The sequence below is a fragment of the Brienomyrus brachyistius genome, chromosome 8 (assembly GCF_023856365.1).
Source record: "Brienomyrus brachyistius isolate T26 chromosome 8, BBRACH_0.4, whole genome shotgun sequence".
Lineage (NCBI taxonomy): Eukaryota > Metazoa > Chordata > Actinopteri > Osteoglossiformes > Mormyridae > Brienomyrus > Brienomyrus brachyistius.
Genome location: NC_064540.1, coordinates 23,085,082 through 23,100,934, shown reverse-complemented (window position 1 = coordinate 23,100,934; position 15,853 = coordinate 23,085,082). Strand labels below are relative to the sequence as shown.

The 15,853-nt window shown below is 46.9% G+C and overlaps 1 protein-coding gene across 1 annotated transcript in view; it reads right to left on the bottom strand.

Moving 5' to 3' along the window:
• Positions 1 to 11,503: 11,503 nt before the first annotated feature.
• foxj3 (forkhead box J3) overlaps positions 11,504 to 15,853 on the bottom strand; it is a 57,329-nt gene continuing 52,979 nt past the window's right edge. The window contains exons 10-12 of the mRNA XM_049023272.1: positions 15,073 to 15,264; positions 14,835 to 14,936; positions 11,504 to 14,735 (exon numbers count right to left, since the gene is read on the bottom strand). Coding sequence (XP_048879229.1) covers positions 14,623 to 14,735; positions 14,835 to 14,936; positions 15,073 to 15,264 — 407 coding nt within the window. The 3' untranslated portion in view covers positions 11,504 to 14,622. The remainder of the gene's footprint in view (positions 14,736 to 14,834; positions 14,937 to 15,072; positions 15,265 to 15,853) is intronic.

Here is a 15,853-nt window from a genome sequence, read left to right as displayed (position 1 = left end):
GTATTTTCCCCTGATGTGCCGTTCCGTCTCTTAGCTGGGTACCCCTAACACCGGCTAGTTCATACATTCCCAGGAATCTAATAGCATAACAGTACCTTTTTATCTGTTATATAGAATTAGAGCATCTGCACGCCATGTGGTGATTTTGTTTTAATCCCTAATGTTTCGTCTGCGTGAGATTGGCGTTTCTTTTCCAGGCTGTATTTTGCTGTACCTGTCAGCATCGCCGGCAGCAGCACCCAGCCGCTCTGATTAATTTCAGGCGTACGTCATCGGCATACTATACGTCAGTATCTGCCAATGTTTTTCCACCGGGGATTACTGACATACCTCCTTTTTAGTCCACCTCCCCTTTACTTATCTTTTGCACTGGTTATACTGGGACTGGGTGTCTATTTTCGAAAATAAATAGTAATTTGCGTGTGTCATTGCGACCCCGAACAGGATAAACGCGGCAGAAAATGGATGGATCGTTTAATTGCGCTCAAGTTCTGGGTTTAGGAAATAGGTTCATTTCACGGCCTTGTATCAGTTGTGTTGTTACGATGGCAGGTTAAACAGGTCGATCACAGTTCTACCTGGGTTTGTACGGGGTGGGACCCCATCTTCAGGAAACATCTCTAGTACAAGGAAGACCCAAGTACCCTGCCACTTTCTGCAATTATGGCAGGATTAGTGAATTTAGAAATAAATGCTTCCTCACGCTCTTTTCCTTGAGTTAGTTTAGTTTCTGGGCAGCAGGGGGCACTATTGCAGCATAAATAATTATAGTTACCAAAAGTGGGTTTGATCCACATAATCAGTTTTCAGCGGATTATTCTAATAGTTAACGCTGGTTGGCTGTTACTAGAGCGTACGTAATTGCGACTGAGTTGGGAGATATTTTATAACTCTTCCTACAGGTTAAACGGACCATAATATGTATGAATGAAATGAAGAATGTCCTTTTATATCACTTTTGATATTAATTGATAGGAGCAAATGCGATTTTAATGACTACGAAAATTTATTTTGCAGCCAGAATAATAAACAGACGATTTTCATATATCTAGCATTACCTCCAACTTATTCAGCCCTGGTTCTGGTTCAGTAAATGCAAGTCAATGTATGATGGCGCATCGTCACTTTGTTTTTCCAGACGGTCCTTTTGAAACCGATTCTGTGAATACGGTGGAATCTTTACTTGTCACGTTTTATTATTCATGGCAGCTTAGAATTTTTGCAACTGCTGCCAAAACTCAGGTTAAGAATTTCTCTCATGGATAGAAAAGAAGTGTCCTTCCTTATCTTGAACTCACACCTTTTGGGACATGAGCTCTTGCTGTTAACGATAATGTTACCCCAGTAGATGTAATTGGATCAGAGTGGTAACTCATTCTCAGGCAACCTGCTCTGCATCCTCACCTGTAAATCGCAGGGAAAGTGCTGTATCTGTCAGTCACAGTGGCTGAACCACATGGAATCACCACACATTGCCACATTCTCCAAACTCCAGCTGGGTCATAGTTCAGCGACATGGAGGCGCTCAAGGGTGAGTTGCATTCTTTAGGTGGAGGTTTTCAGACCTTGAGAAGCAAGTTGCAAGCATTCTGAGCTCCTTCTGTCTGTTGAATAAACCTGTCTTTATCCTCAAGGACAACAGATGTTCCAGAACACAACTCTGTCTTCTAAGGTGTTTGATATTGCCAACTGAGGGACAGTATCCACAACAGCTGCCAGGTCTCAGCCATCTGTAGAGCTCAGGGTCAGCAGTGGATGTCCTCCTCGATTCTCCTAGGAGCCCAACTTGCAGAGGTGTTTGTCAGTTCACCCCTCCCGTGCTGCCAAGACCCCGGGCAGAGATCAGTACCTGTTTTACCCAGTGAGGGGGAGACCTAGCGAACACATCTAGGCTGTCTTGATCCAACAGCCCAGCTGCCGAAATACATGGGTGTGTGCCCTTGTTACAAAGAACAAGCAGAGTGCCAAGAGCATGAAGCCATGAGGGTATCTACAATCAGCAGTCGCAATGCAAAGCTGAGCTAAAAGAGATTCCCACCTTCGTGGAGACAAACCCAAATTCATCAGCATAACTCAGCAAGATTCAAGCCTCCTGCTCGAGCTGAAGGACAAATGGACAGAGCCGGCGAGGTAATTAAAAGATGAGTCACATGCTAATGCACTCTTAGCCTTACGCTTAATTTTCCGTATCACCGTCTTTCTGCTGGCTGCAGTATAATTTTTGGGGGTCATTATTCAGGTATTTTGTTGTTTATTCATGTTAATTACACTCAGGATTGGTTTCTGCGGCTTTGTGACCTCCTGTCTTGGGAAGGTAACTTTGGAAATATTTTCGGTTTATGGTCATGCAGGTGGAGTGTCGTACTTAGTGGCAAGGAGCCTCATTGTCCATGAGTTGTATTTGTTATTCATTCTCCTGTAAAAGCATCTTAAAAATAATGTTTTGTGAACATTCAGTAGGAGCCACCAACACGACCTCAAGCCAGCCTGACTGCTCCACTACTACTTCAGTGGTACTAGTGACGTTAATCAGGGACGGATTATGGGTTGTGTGGGCCCCTGGGCAAAACGTTCACGAGGGCCCCCCCCCCACCCCACCACCACAACCACCACAATTCAAGGGCCCTTGGCAGCCAAACGCCCTCCCTATAGGGTCAGGGGCCCTTGTAGGCATAGGATCAAAGAATGTAGGCCCTCTAAAATAGACAAACGAAAATACATTGTTGATAAGCGTTGCAAATTGTTTTGGGCTAGGGGCCCCACGGGCCCCCTGCACCCCAAGGGCCCCTAGGCAGCGGCCCCGCTGGCCCGGTCCGTAATCCGTCCCTGACGTTAATGTAATTTAAGAGTCCTGTCCATTGAAAACCGTAGAGTGCCACCAACTGGCAGGATGCTGGTGTTACAACAACTTACAGCATATCTTAGCAAATGTGTTTTTAAGGAGGAGGCACATCTGCACAATTTGGACATGCGCAGGAACAGGGAAAAGTACATGCAGCTGCTGTACAGAGCCTGTCTAAGAGGTAATGACTGGCAGCACCTTCTAAGGCTGGGGTCTCCAACTCCGGTCCTGGAGGGCTACCGTCCAGTAGGTTTTCTATTCTACCCGGCTTCTGATGAGCCACACCTGTTCTCAGGTAAATACCAGGAACAGGTTTGGGTCATCTGAAGCCAGGTAGGATAGAAAGCTCACTGGACGGTAGCTCTCCAGGACCGGAGTTGGAGACCCCTGTTCTAAGGCTTCTCAGCACTACTAACATGGATGGCATGACCACCTTGACCAGACGCCAAGAAAATTCCCATAGACAAGAAACAGTCGTTGGTGAAGTTGCCAGCACCACTGGGTGTCCGCACACACCCTCTGACACCCTCTGACACCCTCTGACACCCTCTGACACCCCCTGACACCCTCTGACACCCCCTGACACTCTCTGACACTCTCTGACACCCCCTGACACTCTCTGACACCCCCTGACACTCTCTGACACCCCCTGACACGCCCTGACACTCTCTGACACCCCCTGACACTCTCTGACACCCTCTGACACCCTCTGACACCCCCTGACACCCTCTGACACCCCCTGACACTCTCTGACACTCTCTGACACCCCCTGACACTCTCTGACACCCCCTGACACTCTCTGACACCCCCTGACACTCTCTGACACCCCCTGACACTCTATGACACTCTATGACACCCTCTGACACCCCCTGACACTCTCTGACAGTGTATTCTGAGTATAATGAAATATGTGACAGAAATATTGCTGAATCTGCCTTGTCACCGTAAAGGAAAGCAAGCAAGGAAAACGTTATCAGTTACTGACTAATAACTGAGATATGACAGAGATGACAAGTTGTGGAAAGTGATACAGACAACAGGGATGTGACAGAAACGCAGATGATCAAGCAGAAAGTGAACTGAAGTATCAGCACATCAGGCAGATGTCATACATAAGCCTGCAGCTCAAAGGAAATCCGAAAAACACCTGTAATGGGTATTTTAATTAAACAGTCAGTTGACATATGGCTGTAGTGGGATATATCCGAGTTGACCGACTGGATTTCATACCAGCTGAATGTTCAGCCATGCTGGTCTAAACTCAGTACCTCATATCATCAAGACAAAGCACGGAGAAGTTCTAGTTCAGAAGATTGTTTGCATTTATTATCATTAATTATTAGAAGAGATCTGAACTAATGAAGCATCATTGCTGTGCATCCTGCATGGCTTTGAGAAGGATAAATGGACCTGGTGTTTATATGCATTTTACCCATAAACTAGACTGTTTTCAGGCTGTAAGGATATTGGATATGTTTCAAGTGGCAGTTTAAAGATGGAGCAATGAGGCCGGGAGAGGCTGGGTCATGAATAGAATCGTTTTGTATTTCACAGGTATTGCACCTTTCACGGCGTACTTGGCAGCAACTAGCTAGTGGCTTAGCAGCCGAAATATAGGAGTTATCTTTGAGATTGGCAGCTTGGCTGGCCGGCCATGAGTGGCCCAGCTCTGGCCCCTACCCCCCTCCCCCCCCCCCCACCTTCGCCCACACACACAGATGTGACTCAGACCACTTGGCATTGACCGACGGCCGCCCTGACCCACCGCTGACAGCCGGAAGCCGGCCCAGGTGCTGTGTATGCCGACAGGCCCGCCGGTGGACTTCAGCAGATGCTGCGGTCATCACTTTGCTCCCAATGGGCACCGTGTTACTCACCATCCCCCCCAAATGCTTTCGCCTTGGCCACCTTGCCCAACTTTTTTGACCAAACTCAGCAAGAAAAAGAACCCAGGACATGACACGAGAGGTGAGGGACACTGCAGGGTTGTTCACCTGAAATCTCGCACTCGCTTACTGAATAAATCAAAATGAATATAAATGTAAACTTATTAGTGCCTTTCACGTTTGCAGCACTATGAAGTCACATTAGTGCACATCTCTTGTTAGAGGTTCATGAAAAGGAGCAGAAGAATGCAACCGCGGAATTCCAGACTCTCTCCAGTGCAAGGAGATGTTCTTTTTCTCAGCTCATCAGATGGAAAGAGGAGTTTCTGAGACAGCTCTTTCTGTGTGTCAGTCGCGGTGTTCAGCACCGACAGACGTGGTGGGAACAGGTGAGTCACACAGCAGATCGTTTCTGTGGGAAGAAGGCAGCCGGCTCAAGTTTTAACACAATTCTCCATATTTACATCATGAATAAACCACATACTTCTCCACACTCCCTCTTCCGTTTTTAATTTTGCTGAAAGATAAAGGTGCTGGGCCACTATTGTGGGTTTCAGTCACTTGGAAAGCGGGTAGAAACTTGTTGTAGAAAATAACCCCCCCGTTCTGCAGGAATTCACAATCAGCCATCTTCATTGCGGGGCACAGTGTAGGTTTAAACATTTCCCCAGTTTTCCAGCTGCCAGTTATGTCTTTTTCTTAGGATTTACCTTGAAGCTCTACACACACACCCCCTCCCTGAGGCGCGTGCTGTCAGTCACCTGCTTCTTTGTGCTCTGCAGGCTCCATCAAGTGACACAACATGCCTGGAGGAGAACTCCTCACCCAAGCTCACCTTCAGCCTTCTGGCTTCTCCCAGTAGGTGTCGCTGCAGAGCAGCCAGAGGAAGTTGATCTCAGTCCACGTAAGAGTAGACCTCATACTCATTGTTAGCATTGCATGGTGAATGCTGAACCCACATACCCACTGCAGGATGAACCTTGCTTCTATAAGGGGCACTGCAGCTCAGAATCATTGCTTGGACCGAAAGGACCCATCATCTCACATACATTTGGTCCTTACAATGTAATGTACACCTGGATCCCCCACCCCCTCCACACACACAATCCAAGACAGAACAACTACTTGGTGACTAAATGCCAGAAATAGCGGGGTCCAGGGTACTCATTAAAAACTGCTTTGCCGGCTCAAATCCCAAGGTCAGCCCTGCTCTTATGCCCTTATTGAGGCTATTAGCCTAAACTGCTGCAGTTAACCAGAGTCGTTCTGTAAGTGGCATAAGTGACACGCAGTAAGACACCGATCAGTGTAAAGGAGGTGCGAGTTCATAATCAGCTTTCATCGCGCAAGTAAAGGCACAATGCAGAAGAGGCCTGGTAATGTACATTCGCAGTTTCATATCCTACAGGAGATGACTGTGGCATCTTCATCCCTTTGAGGAGTTCCATATCTTGTCAAGAACAGACATCTCAGAAACAATCGAAGTGCTCAGTCCAAACACACAGATAAACTGTGGAAATCGGTGCTCTCAGTTGGTGCTTGCACTCTTTCACTTTCAGGACAGTAAGTTCTGTGGTTTGAAGACAGACCTGTGGTCTAGATCAGTGTTTTCCAACCTGGTCCTCAGGAACCTCCAGACAGTCCATGTCTTTGCTCCCTCCCACTTCCCTGCCAGACAGCCCACAGCAGAGAGATGAGAGGGAGTGAAAAATGTGGACTTTCTGGCAGGGAGCAAAACCATGGACTACTTGGGGGTCCCTGAGGCCCAGGTTGGGAAACACCGGTCTAGACAATACCTAGAAAACAAGAGATCAGGAATCAGAGAGATGGAGGAAAATTCATCTGTGATGGAGTGACCTCAGCCTGCCAGAGGCACGTTGGTGTTGGTGTGTATAGTTTTGCCCTCACATTTCACATGTTGGGTTTAACTAGTGTGCTTTTGTGGGCACTGGGACAGTAGCAGCACACATTTCCCTTTGTGGGAATTAAACATCTGGTTCAAAGACAAGCTGAGTCACTGTAAAGAACCTCTGACAATCAGGACATGATTCCGCTTCCTATGATGTTAAGAGACATGAGCTGATGGCGGTAGTAGGACCTGAGAGGAAACAGTTCTCAGTTGGGGGGGGGGAGCAGCTCTCTGTACCAGCAAACCACAGAAAGACAAGCTGGCAGATGCTGACAACTCCACTACAGTGAAGGACACATCTGTGTCATTGAGTCAAGTGAGGCCTCGGTGCAGGAGATTAGGAATAGAGCACTTTGAATAGCAAACACATGATCCATATTGCAAATACCGTATCAGTACATATACAAACATGAGATCCTCAGAGGGCTGTGGCTTGGAATATCTACTCTGTTCAAGGCAAACAGGCGGTGTGATAAGAATCCTAAATGTTCATGTTCAACCCTACTTGAACATTTTGGCCAAGACCTCATGCTAACATGATCACACACATCAGAGATGCTTGGCTTTGGCGGTCAGGGAAAGTCCGAAGCACTTAGTGAAGTGCTTTGAGTAACAGGCATGGAGATGCAATCCAGCAGGGCAAACGCAACCACTGTTGTGAAGGCCACACACGGTCGTGTCTTCACAGTTTTTGGTTTTGCAGTTAACCTACTCCAGTCTCACCTGTGAACACAAAGTCAGCTGATTGATGTTATAGAAAGTGGGGTCTATGCCTGTTGTTCTTGGAGACGCTCTACATCAGTTTCCCAATCCGGTGGACTGTCTGGCAGGGAGCTCAAAGGGAGGAAAAACATGCTGTGAGTCCCGAGGACCGGATTGGGAAACACGGCTGTACAGCACCTTTAGCGGTTCAGTATTTACCGTACAAACAATTTTCAACGTTATCAGTCCTGTTACTTTCCATTCTACTCATTTCTGCCAGTAAAACATATGGGAAAATCCCAAGGTGACTCAGATAAAAATCACAGCAAATTCTGCAATCCATGACTGACTGACAACATAGAAAATGAACCATGTCTAATTAAGCCAAAGTCACTGCATTTGAGCCTGGCGCCATCCCACAGAGGCATCTGCCAAAACCATTTTGATCTGTTTCTTACTGCCAGTGGATGAGGAAAACTAAGATCTATTACTTGAGTTAATGTCGTCATCATAATGTCTTGCTAACATTGTTGCAAACCGAGCAGGGATGTTTGACTCCCCTGTAGTGTTTCAGGTTTTGTTCACACATAGCACCATGACACGGTCATGAGCACATACACATTCGTACAACAAGAATGTTGGATTTTTTCTTTAATACTGATGGATTATGAAGGGTCAATATTTGATTGACTTTTACATGATGCCATAAACAACTTTAGTCCCAACACACCATCTTCTTACTGATTTGCCCTCTCTACAGGATGCCTTCCATTAATACACATCCCTATACCTTTTATTCTAAAGATATCCTTACCGCTGTTATTAAGAATTCCTACCACGCGCATCAGGGAAAGACACGCACATTGACTCCATCCACTCCCCTGGGAAACGTGTCAGATTTTTTCCCCGCTGTGTCTTCCGATCACCGGGTCTCCTGGGAAATTCAGACACCCCCAAAGCCATTTAAGCACCAAATGAGCCGATTCTCTTGTGATGTGCGGGACTCCCCGTGCCTAATCGAACCCGCCAAGAAGGTTCAATGCTGCATGTGTGTGTGTGTGTGTGTGTGTGTGTGTGAGACCACACTGTCTGCTGCAGCAGACATCAAACACACACATGACAGCACCTAGCTATTCACATATACCTCCTCAGCCTGTTCTGTTATTTTGCCTGTTTTTATAGTGAATATTTCAAGACTACGTAGCAATGTTCCAAAACGGACAGCAGTCTTCTGTGCTGGGAGCTGAAATGGCAAATTTCAAGCAGTTGTCCATAGGTGCAGAGCCGGTTTGTTACCCCTTCACCAGGAAAGGGGCTGGAGACTGGAGGCAGGTCTAGGCTTTGACATCTGGCTAACTGATGTTGTCTCTGCAGTTTGCTCCGAAATAGCAAAATGTTAACAGCCCCTCCTCCATACATTGGAAAGAAAACAGGACAAGCTGTTAACAAGAGACTGGACACACAGCATGAACTGCCATGAAGGAAGTGTATGTTCAGTGAGCCTTCGGAGAGAGACAAGGTGCCTTTCAAGCTGCCTGAAATGTTCACTCCATCCTTACAGTTCTTGTTCCTCTGATCTGTCCACAGCTGACAGCGAGGTGCTGTAGTCAGGGTCCTACTGGATTGAGTTTGACCCTTCAAAATGCACAATATATACAGAATAGAAAAAACAATTTAGTGATGTTGAAACTACACATAGTGCCCAACAGACACACATAGGTTTGCATTCATATCTTTGTGGGGACCATTCATTCAATTCTATGGGCAATATCCTGATCCAAATTATGACGACCTTAACCATCCGCAACCAAATTACAAGACTTTTGGTATTTGTAGTTTTATAAAATTGCAGTCACGGGTTTTTATAAAAATGAGTTTCCCCTTGTGAGGACCAAAACATTGGTCTCCATGCCAAAATAGATTTTTATCAAATTGTGGGGACATTTGGTCCCCTCAATGTAATATATAGAGTCATGGCCTAAAGTTTTGAGAATGACAAGTATTGATTTTCACAAAGTTTGCTGCTTCAGTGTTTGTAGATCTTTTTCTTAGATGTTTCTATGGTATACTGAAGTATAATTACAAGCATTTAATAAGTGTCAAGTGCTTCTATTGAAAATTACATTAAGTTTTTGCAAGGCATCAATATTTGCAGTGTTGGCCCTTATTTTTTCCAAGACCTCTGCAATTCGCCCTGGTTGCTGTCAGTCAACTTCTAGGCCAAATCCTGACTGATGGCAGCCCATTCTTGCATAACCGATGCTTGGAGTGTCAGGATTTGTGGGTTTTTATTCGTCCATCAGCCTCTTGAGGATTGACCACAAGCTCCCAATGAGATTAAGGCCTGGGGAGTTTCCTGGCAATGGACCCAAAATGTTGATGTTTTGTTTCCCGAGCCAATTAGTTATCACTTTTGCTCCATCATGCTGGAAATGGCATTATTTGTCACCAAACTGTTCTTGGATGGTAGGGAGAAGTTGCTCTTGGAGGAAGTTTTGGTACCACTCTATATTCATGGCTGTGTTCTTAGGCAAAATTGTGAGTGAGCCCACTCCCTTGGCTGAGAAGTAACCCCACACATGAACGGTCTCAGGATGCTTTACTGTTGGCATGACAGAGGACTGATGGTAACGCTCACCTTTTCTTCTCAGGACAATCTTTTTTTCCCAGATGCCCCAAACAATCAGAAAGGGGATTGATCAGAGGAATGACTTTACCACAGTCCTCAGCAGTCCAATCCCTGTACCTTATGCAGAATATCAGTCTGTCCGTGATGTTTTTCTTGAAGAGAAGTGGCTTCTTTGCTGTCGTTCTTGACACAAATCCATCCTCCAAAAGTCTTTGGCTCACTGTGCATAAAGATACACTCACAGCTCCCTGCTGTCATTCCTGAGCAAGTTCTGCACTGGTAGTGCCCCAATCCTGCAGCTGAATCGACTTTAGGAGACGGTCCTGGTGCTTACTGGACTCTCTAGCCTTCTTCACAATTGAACCTCTCACCCTTGAAGTTCTTGATCCGATAAATGGCTGATTTAGGTGCAATCTTACAGGCAGCAATACGCTTGCCTGTGAAGTGCTTTTTGTGCAGTGCAATGACCGCACACGTTTCCCTGCAGGTAACCATGGTTAACAAAGGAAGAACAATGATTTGAAGCACCACCCTCTTTTTAAAGCATCTAGTCTGCTATTCTAACTCAATCAGCATGACAGAGTGATCTCCAGCCTTGTTCTCGTCAACACTGTCATCTGTATTAACGAGAGAATCACTGAAATGATGTCAGCAAGTCCTTCTGTGGCAGGGCTGAAATGCAGTGGAAATGGGTTTTTTGGGATTAAGTTCATCTTCATGGCAGAGAGGGACTTTGCAATTAATTGCAATTCATCTGATCACTCTTCATAACATTCTGGAGTATATGCAAATTGTCATCATATAGACAGCAGACTTTGTGAAAATTAATATTTGTGTCATTCTCTATTCTGGCCATAGCTGTACATACCCCAATCACTCACACTCACCACACACACACACACCACACACACACACACACACACACACACACACACACACACAAGTGGCCATCAAGTTGCAAGCAATTCCACAGTGAAGTTAACATATTTTATTTAATTTTTTTAAGTGCCTTTCATGCATATTAAGGGAGCTGGATGGGGGGGGGGGTCTGGCAGCAACAATCCTAATGACACTTTGGATTTATTTTACAGCACTAAACCAATACAAAGAATAGCCGTGTCATTTCTTGGACACCAAAAGTAATCAATCGTGCAATAACAAAGGAGAATGGGGGGCAGGGAGAACAAATACAGATAAATGAAATAAAAACAAATCAAAAACAAAACAAAAATATACTTTATAAACATTGAAACACTGACTGTAGAACCATAGTACAGGTAAAAGGTAGTGTCACACAAAAAAGCCAATGCATTTTCATCACATATATACAATATAGATATGTACATACTGTATCACCCTTTAAACAATAACAAAATACTCTATTATTCTCCCCATTTCTTTAAATCCAGGGGGCCCCCTTGCCTCCCAGGAGCAACCCCCGCCCACCCACCCACCCACCCAGAGAAGGATGATTGAAAAGACATATTTACAATCAACACAACACATCAACACTGAGTGGAGCGGGCCTCATGTAGCCGCACTTGGCAGTTTTCTCCCTTAATGTTTTTTTTTTTCTTTTTTCACTTTTCAGATTTAAAATCTCTGTTGCGTCTCCACTGGCATAGTGAAGCTGAACTTTTAAAACGCACAAAACACACACGCACACACAAGGATAGAAGGAACACTGCTTAAAAAAAAATATATTTAAATAGGCTGATTTGTCTTATCCAGACTTTTTTTTTTTCCTCTTGTACCTCCTCTATGCCCCCACCCCCGTTTCCTCCCCAAAATCGGCGCCCAGATTCCCTCCTCCTGTTCCGTTTAAATTCTGTGTACAAATCCAGGTGCTAACCTGTGGCCCCTTCAGCCACAGATATTTGTGTTTCCTGTTGGCGACAGGTTACCAGTTTAAAATGACCATCAACTGGCTGCTCATAGCTGAAAGGGCAGTGAAGGTTTCCAGTGAGAGATGTGCGCCAATGCTACGCAGTGCTAAGCTCTGGAGATTGGATTTGTGGTGGACGTGTGATAAATCGGCCCTTGGTGTGGCCGGCAGGACTGCACCGTTCGGCAGCGTGCGGAAGACCTGGGCCGCGTGACCTCGCAGCCTGCCACCGACCAAACCCAAGGCCTAAAAATCCCACCGCATAAACACATTCAATTTAAAAGCCTTAAAAATCAGCAGCCAGGCTGTGTAGTGGGGGGACAGTGCTGTGCCTTACGGGATGGAGTCATTTCCCCCCGGCCCGGCCTGGCCAGCTGGTCAGCATGCAGGTGGGACGGCACGTCACAGGCTGCTTAAACGGCTCCGTCTGCTTCACCATAGAAACCCTCACTTCAGAACGGGGCCAATGTGGTTTCCCACCGAAAAGCAGAGCATCCCAGGACTGGAACCCACCCTGACCGGCAGTGGAGCGTGACAAGTTCTCCCCAGGAGAGGATGTTCAGCAGCACCTTGGATGAACGGCGGGGTGTAAACAGGGAGGAAGGCACAGGATCTCTCGCTCTCTCACACACAGACAAAATTTAACACACACAGGACTAACACAATGTGCTTATTTTCAATGGCAAGGTTTCTAACACTAAAACACAAGATGGCTTAGGAATCGAAGCCTGACGTTGGGCCGGAGGCCGGCTGACGCCAACTGCTGCTCGTCAGCTGGCTGCGGTTCCTCGCACAACAGCTTAATCTCTTCAGCTTCAAAGTCTATGTGAATGGTTCTTTGACAACACATCGGCATCCGTTTCAACCAAACATTTATACAACGTTAAAGTCAAACCTAGTTAGAGCCTGAATGTCGACAAAGACAAGCAGTAGGTGAGTTAGTTGCACGGTTAAGGTACAGTTGTAATCCACTGTACATTTTAAAACGTTAAAAAAGAGAGGAAAATACTTGATTATACATACCCTGAATAAATCCAATTATAGTTTTTCAGACTGCACGCCCTACACGGAGATGACAGATATGGGAATACCAGTTTTCACAAGGTCAGCTCCACATCGGCACAGCTGAGGGCAACAGGATGCGCGTTCGGCATGGACTAGCAGTGATGACGACAGAGTCAAGCCGCAAGTAAACCGTCTGGGTGGGACTCGGGCAGGATGTGCCCCTTAGCTGTCACCCCTATAGCTTGACACACCCCCACCAATTCATATAGCACACAAGAAATCCAGTCCAACCCCTACAGAAATACACATGGCGTAACAGTCGTGGGAGACTAGCTGATTGAATACCCAAAAGACAGCAAAAGACAAAGCGAGACGGAACAACAACCCTGGGGAAGCAGCAGGGACCCACCCACCATGTCTCACGCAGGGCTGAGAACTTGTCAGGACTTGAGCGCAAACCCAGTAAGCCGGTAGGATGTGGGCTCGCTACCTCAGGCCCCTACAGGCCAGGCTTGTGCTCACGTCACAGTGCGCCTGGCCCAGTAAACACATGTGCAGACGGTAAGGTGTAGGGAGGCGGCCCGAGCCCACAGTGATTCAGGTATGAAGACCCTCAATTATACACACCCCTCACTTCAAACATTCGGAGAAATCCTCTCCAAAATTGTTAAATGGCGTAATAGGTTGATTCCATCATCTGGAACCATCAGAACAGGGCAAACCTTGGAAATTCTTCATTTCCAAAACTGACATAAACACAGCTGACATGGGACATACAATGGCAGTTTCCAATTCCACTCCATTTCCAAAGGGCGTGTGATATCATGTGCTGATCTACCCCTAGTGATATGCTTCACAAATAACTCTGATTTCCCTCCTGTGCTCATACAAACCAACACTAGGGGGCACTCTGTCGGAACACTTGAGCCAGTAGGACACACACAGGCGGGACTGACAGGCAGCTTAAAGCTGTGCCAAGTAAACCGAGTAAATCGACACCAAACTTCTGCTGCGGGGGGCAGGGGGGTTGCTGAATCAGTGATTGTATATGCAGAAGTTGAGGCGTGCACAATGTTGGGGGGGATCCAATTTCAGTGGAAGCCACCCCCAATGTACTGTTACTGCAAAGTTAAAACATTAGCAATGAAATGTGAAAGATGGATGGACGGCATAATGAATGCAGGCGCCACTTACGCACACACACACACACACACACACACACACGCACGCACTTTAGCGTGAATGTCATCTACCAAGTGATAACTTGCACGCCCCTCACCTTCCGGGTCAGGTGACCACAGGCGGTACGCCACACCCCCTCCACCCATGAGCTCTCTGCACATAACTGAGCAGGACATCTGCCCCCATCCAGCCCTCTGGTGGATGGCCGTTTTGTCAGTCAACACAGGAATGAGAACACACTGAACAAGACGGTGACACCACACAGCGACTGCGGAGCCGGGGGGGGGTGGAGGAAGGGGGCATTTTGACAACACTGACTACTTGCTGGACAACATGTACAAAAGCGGTGGCATAAACATGTCCTGGTAAATATGATTGTCTTCAGAGTAACTTTTGTCTCGTATACAGGTCAGGACTGTCAAGTCTTCCTCTGGGAAGAACCTGCATGCCAAGCGTCCCATCCCAAGGTGGAGGGAGGGGCCGCCCCTGCCCCCCTGCCCCCCCACACACGGCAAGCAGCTCGCTGCCAGGTATGGGGCCAGTAGAGGTGGGGGTGGGGGGGGGGGGAAGCAGGTTGGGCCCCTAAACGATGGAGTCCCAGTCAAAGTCGTCCTGGATGTCGTCGGCGGGCATGCGTCGCATCTGGAAGTTTCCGGGAGGAATGAGGTGCTGCTGGTTCATCTGCGTGTGGTGCCCTAAGGAGCGAGAGGGAGGGAAGCAAGTTTAGTGACACTCAACAGGCCCAGGGTCTGAATCAAATTGACCATGAAGGCGGGGGGGGGGGGGGTATGTACCTGTCATGGTGGGACCAGCACTGCTCATAGGGGCCATGTGGGGATACCCTGGGGGGCCCATCAGGGCTGGCAGGTTCTGCCGAGACTCCATGTACAGGTTTCCTTCATGACAGGAGAAGCCTGTCAGACACACAGACCCCGCAGCAGCACAAGCGCGTGCGCTAATGCACTCATACGCATACAAAAATACATACATGCAGAGAGACACAGAGATATAGACAGAGAGAGACAGACTGACCTGTGTTGATGTGCTGACCCGGCTTGTTCGGGTGCATGGATCCGTGGCAGACTGGGGGCTGCACTGCCCCTTGTGGCTGGATGACTCCAGTGCGTGCAAAGAACTGGTTGATGGAGGAGCAGAGATCCGCTATCTGCGTAGGCTCCAGGGACCAGTTGTTGAGCTCCGCCTGCCTCATGCTCTCCTTCAGTCCTGGTGGAGAGACAGCTCGGTTAGTCACGGCCACTCACACACAGCGGGGATGTTACAGGGCAAAAGATCCCTATTCTTGCATCATTGTTTTGTTTGATCATTTATCGACCCCCCCGCCACATGAACAAGTTACTTGTAATCATAATACAAAAAAAAGTGTTAGTTTTAGAAGATGTAGAGGAGTAAAGGTGTCAAACTGCATTCAGTTAACAGTCCTACTACTCAGTTTCATTACATCACCAAACAATTGTCACCCTGCTGAACACACCTTTGTTGTGTAATCAAACTCAAAGGTTAATGCTAAGTCAGGCTGGCAAAGAATAGCGCTTGGATCAGAGACACGGCTGCTTCAAGACCCAGAGTCACATCAAGACATATCCTGGCCCCGAACAAATCGATGCTTTACAGAACGGGCACTGCTAACTTAGAAACAAGAATAAAGCCAAACACATTAAGGCTTCAGTATGAATGTGACTGAGCTCATGAGACATTATCCACATTACCAGAAAGGACACTTCCTACCATAATGAAAACTCCTTAGACTAAAACCAGGTTCTATTTATCACTAATATTCTGCATCAGATAAGCT